Source organism: Gobius niger, assembly GCF_951799975.1.
Source record: "Gobius niger genome assembly, chromosome: 19".
Classification (NCBI taxonomy): domain Eukaryota; kingdom Metazoa; phylum Chordata; class Actinopteri; order Gobiiformes; family Gobiidae; genus Gobius; species Gobius niger.
The window spans coordinates 10,330,534-10,349,428 of NC_136870.1; the positions used below are offsets into that span (position 1 = coordinate 10,330,534).

General features: G+C 41.4%; 4 protein-coding genes across 4 annotated transcripts; 2 read left to right on the top strand and 2 right to left on the bottom strand.

Annotated features, from left to right (window-relative positions):
- The first annotated feature begins 22 nt into the window (after window positions 1–22).
- amz2 (archaelysin family metallopeptidase 2) lies at window positions 23–2,944 on the top strand. The gene is made up of 7 exons (XM_079577496.1): window positions 23–70; window positions 371–659; window positions 763–936; window positions 1,011–1,139; window positions 1,540–1,703; window positions 1,778–1,954; window positions 2,585–2,944. Exons 2-7 carry the CDS (start codon window positions 371–373, stop codon window positions 2,741–2,743), a joined length of 1,092 nt encoding a protein of 363 aa, XP_079433622.1. The 5' UTR covers window positions 23–70; the 3' UTR covers window positions 2,744–2,944.
- A 1,007-nt stretch (window positions 2,945–3,951) lies between these two features.
- Window positions 3,952–6,953, bottom strand: slc16a6a (solute carrier family 16 member 6a). Its single transcript, XM_079577541.1, has 6 exons — window positions 6,702–6,953; window positions 6,007–6,247; window positions 5,776–5,919; window positions 5,575–5,703; window positions 4,568–5,428; window positions 3,952–4,487 (listed from the first exon to the last, which is right to left on the bottom strand). Exons 2-6 carry the CDS (start codon window positions 6,242–6,244, stop codon window positions 4,231–4,233), a joined length of 1,629 nt encoding a protein of 542 aa, XP_079433667.1. The 5' UTR covers window positions 6,245–6,247; window positions 6,702–6,953; the 3' UTR covers window positions 3,952–4,230.
- On the top strand, window positions 6,637–13,103 carry arsg (arylsulfatase G). The gene is made up of 11 exons (XM_079577542.1): window positions 6,637–6,765; window positions 7,497–7,730; window positions 7,822–8,057; window positions 9,183–9,297; window positions 10,123–10,266; window positions 11,000–11,187; window positions 11,251–11,331; window positions 11,809–11,917; window positions 11,989–12,109; window positions 12,183–12,273; window positions 12,702–13,103. The coding sequence occupies exons 2-11, from the start codon at window positions 7,513–7,515 to the stop codon at window positions 13,007–13,009; spliced, it is 1,611 nt and encodes a 536-aa protein (XP_079433668.1). The 5' UTR covers window positions 6,637–6,765; window positions 7,497–7,512; the 3' UTR covers window positions 13,010–13,103.
- A 1,334-nt stretch (window positions 13,104–14,437) lies between these two features.
- On the bottom strand, window positions 14,438–18,602 carry LOC306978392 (WD repeat domain phosphoinositide-interacting protein 1-like). Its single transcript, XM_079576916.1, has 12 exons — window positions 18,161–18,602; window positions 17,494–17,576; window positions 17,085–17,254; window positions 16,919–17,015; window positions 16,570–16,667; window positions 16,395–16,487; window positions 16,254–16,324; window positions 15,642–15,749; window positions 15,399–15,563; window positions 15,219–15,326; window positions 14,876–15,012; window positions 14,438–14,798 (listed from the first exon to the last, which is right to left on the bottom strand). The coding sequence occupies exons 1-12, from the start codon at window positions 18,451–18,453 to the stop codon at window positions 14,677–14,679; spliced, it is 1,545 nt and encodes a 514-aa protein (XP_079433042.1). The 5' UTR covers window positions 18,454–18,602; the 3' UTR covers window positions 14,438–14,676.
- Between the last annotated feature and the right edge of the window lie 293 nt (window positions 18,603–18,895).

Consider the following 18,895-nt stretch of genomic DNA (forward strand, 5'->3'; position numbering starts at 1 on the left):
CAACAGATCGTGGATGTTTTGTGCTCTGGTTTTGGTGGTTTTGGTATTAATTTAATGCCTGCGTTTTAAGGTAAACATTGAAGCTTTCATTAAATCTACGCTAATATTTAAAACAGGGCTGTGTATATGACAACCATAACAACTGACAGCATTTTATCTGCACTTTTTGCATTAAGTGTATTTAATTTTATGACATATAAATGTGTTTTGAATGTAATTTTATAATTTATGTACTTCAGCACGTCCTGTTTTGTAAAGCACTTTTGATTACTTGTACATTACTTGTACTATTGACCCAGGTCAAATTGTGTTCTATAAGTAAACCTGACTTGCCTTCAGTCTCCTTCTAACTTTATTTTCTGCCTTGCAGATGAAAGTGATCCAGCACTCCATTGAAACATTGCAGAAAGCATTGATATCCAACAGTACAGAACTGACCAAACTTTACAACAATTACACAGAACAAGAAAGGCGTTTCTTGGAAGACAGCTTTAAGGCAGGGCAGCCTGGCTCACTTTTCCAGAATATCACTGTGCATTCTGAGTCGGACTGGATTCCTGCTCATCCTGAAGAGCCTCAAGACTTTGAAATCTTTTACAGAGACGAGTACCGCAAAACTCCCAATGCAAGTCATAATACTATTTACATTCAAACCATCGGTGAGCTGCGCTCCCCTGTATTACACTGCATACAGTATGTGTTTTACATACTGTGTATACTGAAGGTTTATACCTGTTTTATGTCTCTCTGAACACGGTGCAGGTTCTTTTGGGGACGCTGGGGCCCAAACAGAGCAGTATGTGGAGTGGCTGAGAGATTATTGCCAGGCATTTTTTCATGGACTCACAGTTAAGTTACTACCTGCGGTTACTGTGGAGGAAACTGGGTGCTCTTATAGAATAAACAGTAATTCACACAACCTTCAAATTCTCACTGGCAAGTTGCTTAATTTTTCTTAAATCCTAATGATATTGTTGATGACTGTCATTTGTTTGTTTCTTTTTTAATAGGGGATCTTCTTAGATTTCTTGGAAACAGAAAACCTAGAGATGCATTTTGCATTGTTGGAATCACCATGATTGATCTCTATCCAAAGGACTCATGGAACTTTGTTTTTGGACAGGCATCTCTCAGTAATGGTGGGTGTTTTGTATCAAGTGCAGCTGAGTTACAATATTGTGGAGAAGTGAATGTATTTCAGCTGCAAATGCGAATTAAAGCACACTTACATACAAATCTATAAAAGATAAACATTACCTATATTAAATAGGGGTGTTGTGGTTTGCAGTTTATGTAAGTCATAATTGCAAAACTGAATATAATTCCTAACTAAAGATAATACAGTGTGTAAATGAACATACAGCATTAAAAAAAACGTAATTATAAAAGTAACTTTCTGATCTAGACTGGATATTGTATGAAAAATGTACGAAGACGATGGTGTATGCGAATTTGAAGATTATCACCACTAGAGGGCACTATTAATGCAATGTATTGCCATTATACTTACATGCACTTAATCCCCTACATTGTGAACAGGAATGGGTGTCTTCAGCTTTGCCAGATATGATGACAGCTTCTACAGCAGAAGCTATGCTGGGAGACTAAAGAAACCGTTGAGGGTAAAGAAGGGAGACTACTCTGTGTTTGATGGCTATTACACCCCTCCCATCAGCAGCACTTTACTGCTGCGATCATGTAAGGTGAGTCACTCTCCCTTTATGGGAAATTCACACTTCACTTGACATAACTTTTTGGTTCCAATTCTGCCTTTTAGACAATGACACATGAGATTGGCCATATGTTTGGAATAAGACATTGCCAGTGGTTGAACTGCGTGATGCAAGGCTCTAATCACCTGGAAGAGTCTGACCGAAGACCTCTGGATTTGTGCCCCGTCTGCCTCCGAAAGCTACAAGTTGCCATCGGCTTCAAGATAGCAGACAGATACAAGGTGAAATAATGAATGCATTTTTGAAATATTAACATAGATGACACAATTATACATTGGGGCAGCAGTATTTCAATTCGCCTGCTTTTCCAAGGGTTGCTGGATCAAGGTTTCTGACTGTGATGCCGTGACTGTGTTGGGCAAGACACTTAACACCTCGTCCTTTCCTTCAGTGTCTGTGTTCGCTGGTGTATGAATGTGTGTGTGAACGAGTGAACAGTTCCTTGATATGAAGTAGAAAGAATGAGCATTTAACAGTTATATATTTAGGTAATGTTGATACTAAATGTTGCTCTCAAAATACTATTTTAACTGTAGGGAACATTAAAATAAATCAAAACATGTTTTCAAGCGAAATTATTGAGCAATGTTTCTTGTCTCATTCAACTTTCGAGGAACTTATGAAATTGCCTCAGGAATGTTCTGTGACCTCACGTCTCCAGAGTTTGCTGTCATTGTGTTTCTAAAGATTATTCATTTTTAACCAGCTGAGCGATTGCAAGACAAAACATACTGTGTTTACTGAATTAAAAGCTTTAATGACTGATATTTGACTTTATAATTAAGTGAGTCTTTTTGTTGGCAATGCACTACTAACTATAAAAATTAATGAATGTAATTTTACACTAACAGGCTTTATTGCATTGGATCGAGGACGGTCAGAGTGAGATGTCCAGAACAGAGGGAGCTGCATTTCATTCTGCGTCCAGCTTCATCAAACCGACCCAGGACTTTCAGTTTAGCAAAGAGTGGTTACAAAGATGCCTGTCAATGATAGAAGGTCATTATTAGTGATTATTATAGATGAGAGATTTTCTTTTACACACAAAAAACATGCCTTACACTTAGATTTAATTGTAATGTGGTGAAATTCTGCTTTCTACAATGGTCTGGACAGCCTACGGTGTTAAATAGAGATTGTAACTTTACCCGTGTTTTGGTTTTAAACTATTTGTGACTGTATAAAACATCTGGGTTCATATTCTGTGCAAATGCGATAATGACTGAAATAATTTAATTAAATAAATACATGTTAAACTCAAAAATGAAAATCACAAGGTCTCTTTATTGTGATGACTTTTTCTTACAAAAATAGGTATATTCTTTGCCTATATGCAAAGAATCCGACCATACTGTATAACACGTGTATATGTTGACTGAAACAAAGTACTACAAAATCAGGCCCTGAGATGGATGTTTCCTATTATAGGTAAATCAATGTGTTCAGTGCTACAGTACAATGTACAGATCAATGTGCTTACAACTACAGCCTATGTCTATCTAGGTGGTTCTCAACTGGGACGTTATCTGGACTCACCATAATCAAGGCTGGCGAGCTGTGACCCATATAAATAATCAAATAAACCTATATAGCTGAAATTACGACTAAAGCAGATTCAGATGTTTCCTTCCTTTTTACAGAAGAAAAATATTGAAAGAGCTGTACCCACGGAAAATGGTTTCCCGACCCACCAGTTGCGAACCACTGATCTATCTATCTGGCACTGTAGGTGTCTCTGGCAGCAGGTGTTTGATTCAAGTTTCATTGTCAGGATATGTCCGCTGTATAGCTTTGTCATCTGAATTGTTCTAAGAAAAGAAGTAGGTAATACTTTGTAATAGTATTGTAAATGTTAAAGTTTCTGCAAGATAAGTAATCACTCAAGGTCGAGGGAGCCCAGGGTGCTGAGGGCGCTAAAGCACCCCCTGGTGGATTGTTTACGTATTACAGGCAATATTAAATAAATAGGAAATAAGAACAGAAAAATAGCGTTTTTGGGGGCAATCTTGTCTCTCAGCACCACGAAAATATCTTCCCACGGCTCTGTAATCGCTGCATAGCATACAATTTGTAAAAAAACCAACATCCAAACATACTGTATAAAAGGTATTCTGTTGTAACCATGTCATAATAAAAGCAGCAGTCCAAGACTCTTAATGAAACATAGCAAACATGTTTTTAAAAAAAGTAATCATCTGCACTGTGTTATTTAGGCTCAATAAATTCAAAAGACTGGCATAAAGTTGAATGTCTTCTCCGTCAGCAAAAATGAAGTAAAGTCACAGCACTGTAACATAAAGTAGTGGCATTCTTCAATAACATAGTCGCAGTTATTATTGCCAACAGTGAATCGCCTTGAGAATCATATTCTCCCATACCCTCTATCTGATATTATGTAAAATGTGACCTATTCTAAACAATTATGTCCAGATGACTGCTTATCTTTCCTTCTTTTCCACGATGGAAAACCCCTGAAAGAGCTTACAAAAACTTAATTTCAAACCGTTAGGTCACTTTGTGCGGCATCCTCTTTATGGGTTTGGTCCAAAGCTACATTTTCCTGAGATATGTTGTTAGCGCTGGCCTCCTTTGTATATTTGGCACTGGACTCCGGACAGTCAGAGTTTCTTCTTTTGCAAATGAGTCCTTTTTTAGCGGGTCGTACTAAAGCCAGGAACACGGCACCAACAGCTATACCGGCCGCACAGGAATAGAAGGCTGATCCGTAGTTTCCAGTGACATCCACCAGTACCCCTGCAAAAAGTAAGAGGAAATAACCTTCATTATTCTTACATCCTAATATACCTTTTGGCACACATCTTGATGATCCTTACCTCCAAGTGGGGGACCAGCCAATCCAGCAAAACTGTGGATGAAGACGTATACCCCGGCGGCTGCAGACATCCTTTCGATTCCTACCACGTCGTCCTCTGCCAACATGGGGATGTGGGTGCATGCGACAGTCCCCATGAAGAACCCATACAAGGCGCAGCACACCGCCAGGCCGTAGAACTCCCTCACCAGAGTAAACCCAACCAGATCTGCTGCCATTATGACTATACAGCCCAGTAGCACCAGTATCTTCTTCTCCATCAAGCAGGGTCTAGACAGGATCCAGCCGATGCAGAAGCGCCCAAGGATCTCGGACACGGCCATTATGGAGAGCATGAAAGTGGCGCGCTCCCGTTCAACGCCCCAACTCACGCTAAGCTCAATGATATAAAGATGTGGCGCAAAAAAGCCTAGAGTTGCGAAGAGTCCAAATAAAGAGTAGAGGATGAAGCTATTTTCTTTGAGGATGGAGAAATCCAGGAGTTTGAGTTTTTTGGGGCGCAGCGCCTGTTCTTTAAGATCTTTGGTTTTTGTTTCCTCGCTGTTCGCCGCACATTGATTGTCTACGCTTTTCTCGAGTAGAGTCCTCTCCTCAGGGCCGCCGCTATCTGTGCCCTTCAATGATTGGATCCCAGAGTCTCCAGTCAGCTCGTTCTCTTGGCTGTAGGAGGTTTTACTTTTCACTCTAACCTCTTCATTCATGTCTTTTGGTGAGGATTTACAGTTTTCATATTTCCTTGTGGCATCAGGATCAATGATGATGGGCCGCAGCATGGCACCACATATGATAATAGTGCTTTGCAAAGCTCCTAGTACTGCCATAGTGTGACGCCAGCCGATTTTATCCTTCAACGCAGAAAAGGCTGTAGGCACACAATATGACTGTTAAAGTAATTCTTTCACATAATGAGAACATGCGATTTTACAAAAGTGGCTAAAATCGCTTAGAAGAGGAAAAGCTTCACAATATTGCAACAAGTCAGTGGCTTGATTTCGATGTTTGATTTACCTGGTGCCAAAGCAAACATGGACAGTGACTCTCCAGTAGAGGCTAAAGCTATGACCAAAGATCGGCGATCTTTAAAGTACTGGGACAAGATGGTCACAGTTGGTAGAAACGTCAGGCAGTAACCAAAGCCTAAACGATAATAACATGTTTATGTGTCCATAGTGAGACATTATTAATTATATATCATTAGCAAAGAAATACCTGCAACTAGTCCATATGTGATGTACATTTGATTAAGAGACGTGGTAAAGCTGGTTGCTATAGTTCCAGCAGATATTAGAAATCCTCCCAGCATTACAACAATCTGAAATCCAAAACGAGTTGTCATCACAGATGAGAGAGGACCTAGAAAAAGTAGTGAATAGTTTAGTCTGCAGTAACTGTAATAAAACATCTCTTACACGTTGATAAGCAGAAAACACACAAACTAACCATTAAAAGTCATGACAAAGACACTGATAGAAACGATCCATGAAACTCGGCTGTTGGTCTCTCCAAACTCCCCAATCAGGTCCTGGAGGAAGATGCCAAAGCTCTTGATGGTGCCATATGTGAACACTTCCACCACAAAAAAGGCCACAGCCACCACCCAGCCCCAGCCACCATCAGGGGCTGTGGGGTACACATTTGGCCCCAAGAACCGAAGAGGCTTTAGTCCAAACACTGCCATGTTCTGTAAAACAAAGTTTTGAGTTAAGGGATGTACAAAGAACTACTTCCAACTCGTTTTTTAGAAGAAAGCTGAAACAAAGACACTGTTTGGCTCATTATTTCACCTTTTTAGCAACTGGTCTTAAGTAGGAATCAAGATCTGGCCAAACAATGACATTTGGTCACAGCCAGGGCAGTGCTGAGGCAGAATGTAAACATGATCACATCTTACAGTGTAGAAAAACACGTGGTGTTAAAAATACAAATGAGGTCTTTTGTGTTTTTCGTGACAAAAAAAAAAAAAAAGACAATTTGGTGAACCCAATAAACCTGTAAAAAAAAAAAAACTTTTTAAATGAAGATACTTAATTTCGTCAACCCTAACGTCTGACGCGATATCCTCGCCGCCAATGAGGGATCTCGTGATGTAGCACTGAGCCTCTGAAAGTGTTCCTGTCAGAGAACTTGTTACTTACCTTTGAAACTCTGTAGAGGGGCTCTCCGTCGCGGGACCGCAGCTGTTACCTTCGCGTGGCCCCGGTTTGTATATTTCTAAGATAAAGCGGCGGCACGTGCTCTCACGATGGTTCTCACAGACATGGTCCTTTGTGAGAGTCGCACAGACGCATCTTGCGCCGGGCGGACACACTATGAGCGCTTAGCTCCTCCCTGGCGGCGCGAGGCGGAAGGCAAAGGGTTAAACTGATCTGGTTACAGCCAGTTCTGGAGTGCGAGGCGAGTGCTTTATTTTGAAAATACAAGCACACAAATGTAGTCGTTGTAGTTGTTGCCGATTTCCCTTCTGTAGAGTTAGGGTTAGAATAGTTTGGCCACATTTAGACAAACTCAGCATCTTTATGTTGTGAGTCTGATGTACATCTCCATAGCACATCTCTATTGTACAAACTTTTGTACTTTGCCACGGTTTCTTGTCTATGATGTACAGCAGTGGTTCCCAAAGTGGGGTCAGAGGACCCCTGGCGGTCCTCAGAGGCACTAAGTATTTAATAAATGAGTACTTACCCTGCATTGCTATTTGTCCTTCTGCTTTTACTTTTTTGGAGGTACCTAGGCTACTGCATGATGGAGGTCGCCCATGAGTTAACAACACCACTGTGACACGGCTTTCTTTGTTTATCCAGTCATAGACATATTAATTCTAATAGTTCAAGTAGAATCACCTGCAGTGGGTGGCACTGGTACCGGTTATTATTATTATTATTATTATTATTATTACATATATTAGGAAATATTGCCTTTTTGTCTTTCAGGCTTTAAATCATTGAAATGGCAGAGATCTTCAGTGCAGTGTTTCTGTCCAGTGTGCTACTCTGTGCTCTCGTAATCCGACTGATGCCCTCAAGCATAGAGAGTGTAACTAAACCCAACTTCATCATTATATTAGCGGATGATATTGGTTGGGGTGATCTTGATGCAAACTCAAACCCTGAAGTTAGAAAGAATAACACACCTTTCTTAAACTTGATGGCCCAGCAGGGACTCAGGTAGAATACTGTATTATTTATATAAACTACTAATAATATAGGCTATGAATTGTTCTAATATCTATTCAATTATACTCTTCATAATTCTCAGATTCACAGACTTCCATTCTCCAGCATCCACTTGTTCTCCATCACGAGCGGCCATTTTGACAGGTCGCTATGGCCTCAGGAACGGAGTAACCCACAACTTTGGTGTGAAGTCTGTAGCAGGTCTACCCTTATCTGAAGTCACCTTTCCCCAGTTACTACAAGCAGCCGGATACCACACTGCTATGATCGGCAAGTGGCATCTCGGACACAACGGGCCCTATAGACCCACTAACAGAGGTGTGTGGACATTACCATATGCAAAACTAAGACATCACATCTTCTTTTAGTATCTTTGTCGAAGTGGATTATGGCTACAGTGAATGTTTGTACACTGCCTTTCATTTTGCCTGAGTCGGTTCAGACTAAACAAGCCCCCCTGCAGCTGTGTCTTTGGGATGAGACTTACCCCTGACTTTATTATACAGCTGACTCAACATTCATATCCATTCGTACACAAATTGTCAGGCATTTGTTTGCTAGGCCGTAGTTCATGGGAAGATTGGGAAGACCACCAGATTTTCACAGTCTAAGTTGTCCGCCGTGCCCTTGGTCTTATTTGTTTATGTAGCCAAGTGTTATGACGGTGTAAGTTACTCTTGTGCCATTGCAACATAACCTGGAATGTTCTGCAGTGTGGCTTTAACTATTTCTCTCCACATCCCTCATAAACATTGTCGTGAAATGGTTTAAAACATAGAACGAAAATGAGTTCCATTTAACGTGTATAATATTTGGGTTAACCCCACATCCAATTTAATCAGCAACATTCAGACAGGGTCTTTGTTTCTCTACGACATGTGATCCCGACAGCAGTATTAATTTCGTCGACTAAAATATTTCGTCTTAATTTTAGTCAAAGTGATATTTTTGACGACTAAAATTGGACTAAAACTAAATTAAACGTTTTTCATGAGACTAAAACTATGACTAAAATGTCCAGATATTTTAGTCGACTAAAATAACACTAAATAAAAATTAAAGGGAGAGACTAAAATCATCCAAACTTCTATTGACCGTCTGAAAGAGCCTCAGATCATGTAAATTCACAGCCAAAGGATCAGCTCTGAGCTCTGTTCATGTGGAGCAGCTCCATGAAGCAGAGGAACAAGACTAAATATGATTATAATGAATATTATCATTGCAAAGTCGACTAAATTCGTCTTAAATTTAGTTGACTAAATTTACTTGCAATTTTAGTCGACTAAAACTAGACTAAAATGGAATATATTTTTTTGATTAAAACTAGACTAAAATCGAATTACATTTTCGTCAAAAGACTAAAACTAAAACTAAATTAAAATATGTTGTCAAAATTAACACTGCCCGACAGAAACAGTGACATTAGACTCTTTGTTTTGGCAGGGTTCGACTACTATTTAGGCGTGCCTTACAGTAATGACATGGGCTGCACAGACACACCTGGGTACGATCTGCCACAGTGTCCCGCCTGTGACTCACGGAGCCCAGAGGCCAACAGGTATGATCCAAATATCGTGCACGGGCAACATGAAACCTACACAGTGACAGACGCTACCACAAAATAAAAATAAAAATATTATTGTTGCATAATGTATTATCGAGTGCAACCTGAATGTTGTTGTTCAGACTGTAATGACAGGGTTAATCCAAGGATGTGACATTGGTCAAACAAAATCTCAAATAAGAACAGTGTGGTGAAAACAACTGAGGGTGTTACAGGGGTTAAATAATAATAATAATAATGCATCGGTTTTATATAGCGCTTTTCTGGACACTCAAAGACGCTTTACATTGCATTATTCATTCACTCCATACCCGGTGGTGATAAGCTACTATTGTAGCCACAGCTGCCCTGGGGTAGACTGACGGAAGCGAGGCAACCAGTCTGCGCCATCGGCCCCTCCGACCACCACCAACCACTCACTCACTCACTACATTCGCTAGGCTTCCTGGTGTTACTAAACGGTCTCCCATCCAAGTACCGACCAGGCCCTTCCCTGCTTAGCTTCCAAGGTCTGACGGGATTGGGCATCGCAAAGGCGGTATGGCCAACAATGATGATAAATGATCATAATGTATTTCACTTGAGAGGCTTCATTGTTCTCATTATTTGTGTGTATTTCATCACGATACTTGTCAGTAATTTGTTGCTGCTATAGTACAGCTCAGCAGTTTTGTAGTTTTACTAAAAGTTGCCTCATCTGATGACAACCATGCCATGTCTCCACTTGTTCCAATACTTGTTTTTTGTTTTGTTTTTACAAAAAGAGTACAAATACGTCATTAGCCTATTGATTGTGTAATTGTGCTGGAACTTTCTCAGACTTCGGAGAAAACGCGAGGGCTGTTACTCCAGTGTGGGGCTGCCTCTGATTGAAAACAGCGGCATTGTGGAGCAGCCTCTCGACCTCTGGACACTCACAGAGACATACAAGACGACTGCACTGAGAATTATTAATAATGCAAGGTATGACGCTATTCTAAACAGTAGCGGCAAGTTTATTGTCCGTAAAAAGCTCAACTGTGTACACACACACACACAAAAATGCTCTGGATCAGGAAGTACATCTTCTATGAATTTGTTCCATAGATTTTTTTGAAAGAATGAAAACAAATAAATAAAACACAATAAACACTAATATTCAGAGTTTAACAGACTCTGTGGAAGTCATATTAACAGTCCCCCAACAGCGTATTGAACAAGGCCGGCACAAAGCCAGGAATGGCCCTTGTGTTTTGGTAAAGCTTGTGAGTTTATGTTGACAAGCGGAGGGGAGTCCGTGAGCAGCTGCCCTCGCACTGTTTTCTGTGTCATGTGAGTGAAGGCACTGGTTATGAGTCACATGTAAAAACCACAGAACATTGAAGATTTGAGCAAGGTTTAAATATTACAAAAGTCGTCTTCAAGATAGATGATAGTGTCAAAATCATGTCGCCAAAAGCATCGGCTTATATTTTAATAGAGTTTTGCATAGTATGTTATTTCAGACATCAGTTTATTTTAGTGTTTTAATGCTGTTGCAAGGGTCCACATTTTACACTATTTGAAAGTCGTGGATATACTATGAATGCCTTTTCAGCTGTATGTAAGTTTGATATTAAATTCTATGGATATAATTACAAAAAAGTAATATAAGAATTACAGTAAGTCTAAATTAATTTTTGTAAATTTCAATCAAACTCCTTCAATGCCTCCACAGGGAGAAAGGGCAGCCCTATCTGCTGTATATAGCTTTGGCACACATGCACGTTCCACTGGCCCCGAGCCCCAGCCCCCTCTTGAACTCTCTACATTCAATATATGCCACCAGCCTGCAGGAGATGGACAGCCTGGTGGGGGCGCTAAAGAGTGCTGTGCAGGATTCAGACACCCTCATATGGTTCACAGGTTTGTCACCAACTTTTGTGATCTGATTTTTGTCATTGCTATAATATTTTTTCTGAGTTTTAGGTGACAATGGGCCATGGGAGCAGAAATGCCAGTATGCAGGAAGTGTGGGGCCATTTAAAGGACAATGGCAGATTAAAAAAGGTATGACTGTTTTATTAAAGTCTTTAACCATGTTATGATGTTATTCTCTCATTGTGTTGATTTTATTTCATTTATTTTAACATGTTTGAGTGATCCTGCATATTTTCCCATCTGGTGATGAGGTGGTACTTTCCTACATTGAAGCTGTATGATCATTTCGACATTCAAATTCTCTCCACTACAAGTCTATTTTTGCTCATAACCACTTCATTCCACATGTGCCAAAGGAGGTTGTGTCCCAGCGTTTTCCATCCATCCGTCCAGCTCGGAGACATAGTCCCACCAGCGTGCCCTGGGCCTTCCACGAGGCCTTGTCCCACTAGGACATGCCTGGAACATCTCCCGCGGGAGGCGACCCAGCGTTTTCTATTTTCAAAAATAAGGACTGACTTAACTTTGGCCTGCATAGATGTAAAGATGTAAAGAAAGATGTAAAACATGCCTAAAACATAAACATTTTTAACCACGTGTGGTTAGGGGGAGGTTCCGCCAAGCGGACTACCTGGGAAGGAGGACACAGGGTGCCAACTGTGGCCTACTGGCCTGGCAGGATTCCTCAGAACATCACCAGCTCTGCCCTATTGAGGTATTCTCTGTGTTCCACTGTGTATGACAGACTATTTGATGATCTTCAACTATTCAATGTAACAATTTCAGTGGCATGGATATTTTCTCCACGGTCCTGTCCCTGGCTGGAGTAGCGCCCCCTACAGACAGACGTTATGATGGTATAGACGCCACAGGCGTCCTCTTGAATGGGGGACAGACTGGCCATGAGGTAACAAGTAATATGGGTTCAGGAAGCATTTACGCATTTCCTTGTTATCTGTTCATGATGTATTTTCTTGTAGTTCCTGTTCCACCCAAACAGTGGAGCAGCAGGTCAGTACGGGGATCTGCAGACTGTTCGCACCAGGAAACACAAAGCATTTTACATTACAGGTACAGGTGGATCAATAAGATTTTGCCCATAAAAGTGACCATGTTGTGATAATGACCAGTGGTTCTTACACTGGGGCATGTTAGCACTTGTTGTTCCTGTCCATGTAGGTCTGCTGGCTCATGGTCAACTTGGGAGTGTTGCTCAAGTGTTTGTTTTTGTCTACACACAGTGCTCTGACTATGCAGTACTTCCCTTTCCTCATCATAACAACTCACAGCACACCTAAAAACATTAACTCCAACTTTGAATTTGTGTTGAATTTTGCGGTTATTAATGTTTTTGCAGTACATTTTGACCTATTTTTCCTAAAATATACTGTCGTCATTCAAAAATCCACCAAATTCATATATATAGGGATGATATTGTAATTGTTTTAGATGCATGTGTGTTGTATATAGTGTGAAAAAAATATTTTTTGTCTTTGTAGGTGCAGCAGAGGCATGTGGTGGGTCAAGAGGAAGTGAACAACACCACGACCCCCCTTTGCTATTCGACCTGCAGGCGGACGAAGCAGAGGACAGCCCAATGGATCCCGGGACAGCCGAATATCAGGAGGCAGCAGACAGGATGGCCCGAGGGAGAGAGGAGCTACTCTGGGACATTGCCACAGATGAGTCAGTGTCCACAGCCGACTACAGCACCGAGGGGTCAGCAGCACCCTGCTGCGACCCCACACGACCTGTTTGTCGATGTCACGCTGCAGGCTCGTCGGGGTTACGAAATATCGATTTGTGAATTGGGAGGCGGAAACTTAGAGGTTCAAGGTCCAAATGTAACTAAAGATTTGCCAACATTGTTTGGTAAAATTGTTGTGTCAGTGATGTCCATGCATTGTTTTTAAAAGGTACTTTTTTCCACTTTTTTCTTTGTCTATTATTGTTCGAAAAGTCAAAATGTCTAGTGCTAGTGTCTCTGGCAAAGCTGTAACATTATTATTTCATGTAATTTTGAACATTCTGGTGTTGAGGTTGTAAAAACACACACACTGGATAGACATTTTTGACAGTTTAATGAGTTTCTTTGTACATGTCTTTTATGAAAGTTACTGTAATGCAGCGGAAAGATGTTCAACAGCGCCGTCTATAGGCAACTTGACCGTATTACCATTTGAACCATTACAATAGCACCCTTACCCTATGTAAATGCTATACCACCATATATACATCATTCTCTTAGTAAAAATCTTTTAAAATATATAATTAATTACATATGGTCGTGTTTATGCATAATACATAACATAAAAACAATATAAGTAAAAATATCAGCATGTTACAACATCTGCTGAAATTCATGAACCGTTTAAGCTTCCTTATGGATTCCTTGCACATTACAAATCGGCGGCTTTGCAGAACAGCCACATCTAATGCTACAGTAATTGATACATCAGCTGCATATGCAAGTCGTTTAATACTTACTGCATCGTTTTAAATAGTGTAACACAAAACTATTTTCGTTCAGTCTTGAGTTGTGACATTAGTAATGCCCACTGCGTAGCGTTCAAGGTGCTCATTCTTCACTTTCTCTCATGTTTCTCTGAAGCTGCTATCTGCTTGCTTAAAACCCTATGGACACGCCACGACTGGATGCGATGAGAAGGTAGTTCATGTAATAATATTGACATTGAGAAATGTTTCGGGTTCATTTTATGGGCGTTGTTAATGCCTTCTTTTTCTTAAAAAGTGAAAAAAGGGACACTCGGAAAGTACAGTGGGTTCAGAAATATGTCAGACCTCGTTTAAGGACTTACGTACTGTGCAATTAGTCAATATAGTCAGTTTCTCGTAGTAGTATGAAGTGTATCTGTTATAATAATATTCCTCTTTTTCGTCTATGGAGACTGACAGCCTAAATAATGCATCCTTGTTTTTCTATTAAGTTCAATGTCAAATGATTGTTATGTAAAATATTGCGGTCATAAAAGATGAATTGAAATAGCAAACAGCATAAATGGAAGTGAATTGAAGTGTTGACTTTAAAGCCTGTTTTTTTTGGGGTGCTTTTGGTGCTTTCCTAAATGGTACCTAAATACTAGTTAAAAACTTAAGGCCACCTATGATATCAACCCCAAAAGTCCTGATACCAAAATCATTAAAAACTTCAATGAGTAAAAAAAATTACACAGGTAAGAAATAAAAATGTAAAGGTTTTGTGGGGGGAAATGAAGAAACGTTCAAACTTCATAGTGACATACAGTGGTATAAGTAAGGATTTGAGAATGTTCACTGTCAGACTTGAGAAAAATAGGGAGGTATGAATACTTCCTGACTCCACTGTAACACTCTGGTGAGATTTGACCCTTGGCTCGCCGGGGGGAGGGATGTGCTAAATGGCCATATTCCAGTCCATCATTTAATACAAGTCAGTAAGCTGGGAGTGAGGAGGGGAAAGGTGAAGTATTTCGGTCAGTTGCTCTGATTACCGACTGGCGGGAACTCATTCTCATCATCCAGGCGGACAGGGCTCTCTGCAAACTCGTGCTCCGGGATGACCTCGCCTTTCTGAGCACCGCCTTCTTCAGAATATCCTGGAAAGAAACCGTTTCCGATCAGTTTTGAACGCTTTGCTGTTCGACATGCTCTTTCTTTTTTCCAAAATGTTTACCCATGAGAGTTGTGGAGGAGGGTGGCGTCGATGGCAGTGCCACAGTAGCAGCGTACGACTGGGCGGGCGGCTGAGGCGTGTCTTCATCTTTGTCTTCTTCTTTGTCCTCCACCTGCTCGTCACCGTCCTCAAACAGCCTTTAACAAATGACAGAGACACAGCACAGTATGAGGCGACAGGCGTATCATGAAGTTTTATTTTTCACACTCGGCACAACAGTTGGGAAAAGGCACAGGATCCTAGTTTTGGTACTTTGGAAAATGTACAAATGTAAGGTGTAGTTGCTAAGCCTGGAAAGACATACGAAACATACAATTTGCCACACTATTGGAGGTTTGCTCACCTGTGTTTTTGGACCAGAATGCACTCGCCCCCATCCTGTGGGTCCACGTTGTAGATATACAAAAACCCATCTGAAGAAGCCACCAACAGACGAGGAAGTTTCTGAACCCTGAAGAATATGTAAAGCAGTCTTGTTAATATTCAGAAGGCTCTATTTTCTATTTACTTTCCTTTTCCTTACATTGCGAGCGCACACATATTCTTCAAGCCAAACATGTTGAGGCGCACAGTAGCGAAGGCTCGGTCCTGGTGCATCATGTCCGACACCTGACTGGGTAAGTAGGTACTGGCTGCAGTGAACATCTTCCCCACATATGCCGACCATGTAGGCGACTCCTCATCTTCCCTAGGACATAGATAACGGATCACGTGATATTCACTTCAAGCGCGCTCAAGGATTATGTTGACTTCAGTAGATGTTTACCGAGGGCTGTGCTGCTCCAGCTTAAATATATGCACCGTCTCCGTGTTACTGGAGGCGCACAGAAACTGGCCGTCTGCGCTGAAGGACAGCGAGCTGATGCTGACATATCTGACAAGACAAAAAGACTTTACGTTCAAAAGCAGTAGACATAAAATAAGTGTAATATTTGTTCTTACCCTTTCAGATGTACAAAACACTATAAATAATTAAAGCCACATTGCAGAACATTCCAGCCTACATGTTATGAGAGCAACTAAACTATCGTAAAAATCTCATACAAAAACAAACACAGCACGGGCAGCCAGACACAGAATGTGATCGTTGTAATGAAAATGAAGCATTTGAAAAATTATACAATATGATGTTACAGATTCAAACCTGTCTTCATGGAGACAGGCTGGTGACGTCTCGCACCCTTATAAAAGGTTATAGTCAGGTTTGAGGAGAGACGAGCTAAAGACACGCACCTTTTAAGGTATTTTAATACCATAATCAAATGAATGTTCATGATTATCCCCATTTATTGGGTGAATGTTATGCTGAATGGCTTTAACTGATTTTATAGAGTAATTTTGCTGCAAATGCATTGTTACTTATGTGTGCCTTTCCCACCTTTTCATCCCTCTTCTGAATTCAAAGAGTTTATCTCCTTCTGGAATGCTGAAGACTCTGATTACAGTGCCCTGAGAGATTACAGGATAAACTGGTTAGACACAGTAGAAAAGAAGTGCACGTCCTGTTCACAAAACTCACCTTTTCTGAAGCACTGGCCAGTTTGCTACCTGAAGCGTTGAATGTGAGCGCTGCCAGAGGACTGTCATGGGCCTGTATTAATGTGACTGTGCTCTGCAAGATCAGTCAAAACTATCAGTACAAGTTCATATTAACTGTAGTCAACTGTGTACACATTAACTGTGTACAATCTTACCAGGCTGTTGGCGTCATAGACTGTGATTTCTCCGATGGTGGCACTGCCCGGATATGCCAAGTACGAGTTACTGTGGTTCACGGAGAGCGCACACAGACCTATGACAATTATAAACAGTTGAGGATGTAGCACTAATCAGAACCCATTGACACACAGATGAGTAAGCAATTCTTACAATATCACAGTCCTTTGTTGATAAAGTATAAGACATCAAGCTTATCTCACTGTTATAAAATGCAATGTTCTTGGGTGAATAAAGTATGTTCTTTGAGATCTACATGACACACAAAGCTTGGGTTTGTGTCGTCAGTTAGCTATGCTTTATGTAATAATAATAAAAAGAATAGACCTGAGGGATTGGTGGGCGTGTTGAGCAGAGTCTTGAGCAGCTTCATGTCTTTGATATTGTGAATATAGATGGACTCCTCCAAGCACACCACAAGTCGCTAAGAAAAACAACAACAAATGTCAATATAAAAGCATCGCCGCTTACTCAGCACACTTTCTATTTGTACCTGTCTGTTGAGTCGGACGGAGAGGATGTTGTTGGAGTAGCTGTAGTTACAAATCTCGGTTCCCTTCTTGAAGTGGTAGACATTCATCCGACGCGGTAAGGACAAACTGACCACCACGACGAGACTGCTGGAGAATAGCCGCTCCACGATGTACACGTCCGAACACTCGACTGCAACAAATAAATGAAGTAGAGTATAACGCCTGACGAAAGAAGGTGGAACAAAATAAGTACAACCAAATTATCGCCATTGCTTAACAAATAGCTCCAGGTTTTCTCCTTAAAAAACAACTTTCCAAGAACTGCAGCTAGTTTGTCTTCGCTGTGCTGCAGGGTAAACATGTTTTGGCATGTCTAGCGCTTGACCAAGGTGAACCTGACCACAGCACCAACAATAACCTTTATCTTACCCCCTTCATGGATGCAGTCGAGCCTGTCCGCGGATGTCACGGAGAAGAGCCTGTATCCGGTCTTTGTGCCCACTGACAGGGACCTACAACACACAAAAACATACAACACACCAAATATATCAGTTGTCCGGCTAAATTAACCCAACACCTTGATAACTCATGACCCTGGCACTATAGTTCCTGTTTTGTTGGCCGGTCACACAGCCTTATATCAGTGTCTTGGGTCAGAATGTCTCAGGAAAAAAATCACTACAGCTGTAATTATCTATGTTTAGGATGAAGAAGTCTACTCGGCTTTACACAATTTGGTTTCTTCTTTATGTGACAATAGATTCTTTTGCTGTTTGCCCACCTGCTTAGTTTGCAGTCAAAACCTGTAACTGAAGTGAATGGGTACCTTTGTTTCACATATAACTTGTAGCAGAGGGAGAAGGGAACAAAGAATGCTTCTGAAAGTAAACTTAAATTTCAAATAGCCTGGGGGTAACTATTATGTGTGAGCTGTATAAACAGGGCACAACGGTATGCTGTGGCCAGGTTAAGACACTTCCCCACAATATAGGCTGCTGTTTTTTATAGACAGCCCAAACTACAGTGGTGAATTATTATGCAACAGTCAGGTGCATCAAGAAGATTGAGTTCACGGCCGCTACTGTAGGTCGCTTACGTGGTGTCCTGGTTAAACGAGGCGCAGATAAAGCCGCGCTGGGCGTCGTCGGGGCCCTCCGTCTCTTCCAGGGACTCCATCCGAGGCGCGCCGACGTCCCTCTCCTCTCGCTGGCCGAGATCGAAGGCCTCGGGCTCGGGCTGATCCCCGCCGGAACTCGCCTCCCCTCCTCCTCCGCTCCCAGACCCAAGCGCCACGCTCACACTCTCTTCTGCTGCGGGAGAGGAATGTCCGGAGAGACCTGGGTGGTTCGAGAGCTCACGGTCACCACCCAGATAGGAACATCCGATCATCAGGGGGGGTTTGGATACCGAAGGACGAGATCCCTTGACAAGTCTTTAGCATTCACAAGATGCGAATGTAATTATTGTGTTATAACTTCCAATATCCCCCACAACAAAACAAAAACAGCTGATGGGAGGATGGGTCACGCCGAGGGGGACAGGGGATTGGCTCACGCTACCAAAACAAGCGCTTCCTTTCGTCGCTTTGATTGGCTGATCTGTTTAATGCGTTTCGCTGATTGGCTGTTACAGCGGTCGATACACGAAGCACCGCCCTTTCAGTGGGAATGTCGCTGATTGGCCGATTTTACCTTCAGTCTTGTCACGAGGAAATGTTTTGGTAATTTCATTGGCCAATGCGAGCATAAAACTACAGTACATTTTTTTCTGTCAGTAATCTGTAATACACACAGAAATATCAAATAAATTCTTTGTAATTTAACGAGTCATT

What these genes read in the sequence shown, in the direction of transcription:
- amz2 (XM_079577496.1), top strand. Translation starts at nt 371, where the DNA reads ATGAAAGTGATCCAGCACTCCATTGAAACATTGCAGAAAGCATTGATA. An exon ending in ACAGGCATCTCTCAGTAATG is followed by an intron (nt 1,140 to 1,539) that starts GTGGGTGTTTTG and finishes CATTGTGAACAG; the next exon opens with GAATGGGTGTCTTCAGCTTT. An exon ending in AGATAGCAGACAGATACAAG is followed by an intron (nt 1,955 to 2,584) that starts GTGAAATAATGA and finishes TTACACTAACAG; the next exon opens with GCTTTATTGCATTGGATCGA.
- slc16a6a (XM_079577541.1), bottom strand. Translation starts at nt 6,244, where the DNA reads ATGGCAGTGTTTGGACTAAAGCCTCTTCGGTTCTTGGGGCCAAATGTG. An exon ending in CACATATGGACTAGTTGCAG is followed by an intron (nt 5,704 to 5,775) that starts GTATTTCTTTGC and finishes ATTATCGTTTAG; the next exon opens with GCTTTGGTTACTGCCTGACG. An exon ending in CATGTTTGCTTTGGCACCAG is followed by an intron (nt 5,429 to 5,574) that starts GTAAATCAAACA and finishes GTGTGCCTACAG; the next exon opens with CCTTTTCTGCGTTGAAGGAT.
- arsg (XM_079577542.1), top strand. Translation starts at nt 7,513, where the DNA reads ATGGCAGAGATCTTCAGTGCAGTGTTTCTGTCCAGTGTGCTACTCTGT. An exon ending in CTATAGACCCACTAACAGAG is followed by an intron (nt 8,058 to 9,182) that starts GTGTGTGGACAT and finishes TTGTTTTGGCAG; the next exon opens with GGTTCGACTACTATTTAGGC. An exon ending in CACCCTCATATGGTTCACAG is followed by an intron (nt 11,188 to 11,250) that starts GTTTGTCACCAA and finishes TCTGAGTTTTAG; the next exon opens with GTGACAATGGGCCATGGGAG.
- LOC306978392 (XM_079576916.1), bottom strand. Translation starts at nt 18,453, where the DNA reads ATGATCGGATGTTCCTATCTGGGTGGTGACCGTGAGCTCTCGAACCAC. An exon ending in CGACTGCATCCATGAAGGGG is followed by an intron (nt 17,255 to 17,493) that starts GTAAGATAAAGG and finishes TATTTGTTGCAG; the next exon opens with TCGAGTGTTCGGACGTGTAC. An exon ending in ATTCTGGTCCAAAAACACAG is followed by an intron (nt 15,013 to 15,218) that starts GTGAGCAAACCT and finishes CATTTGTTAAAG; the next exon opens with GCTGTTTGAGGACGGTGACG.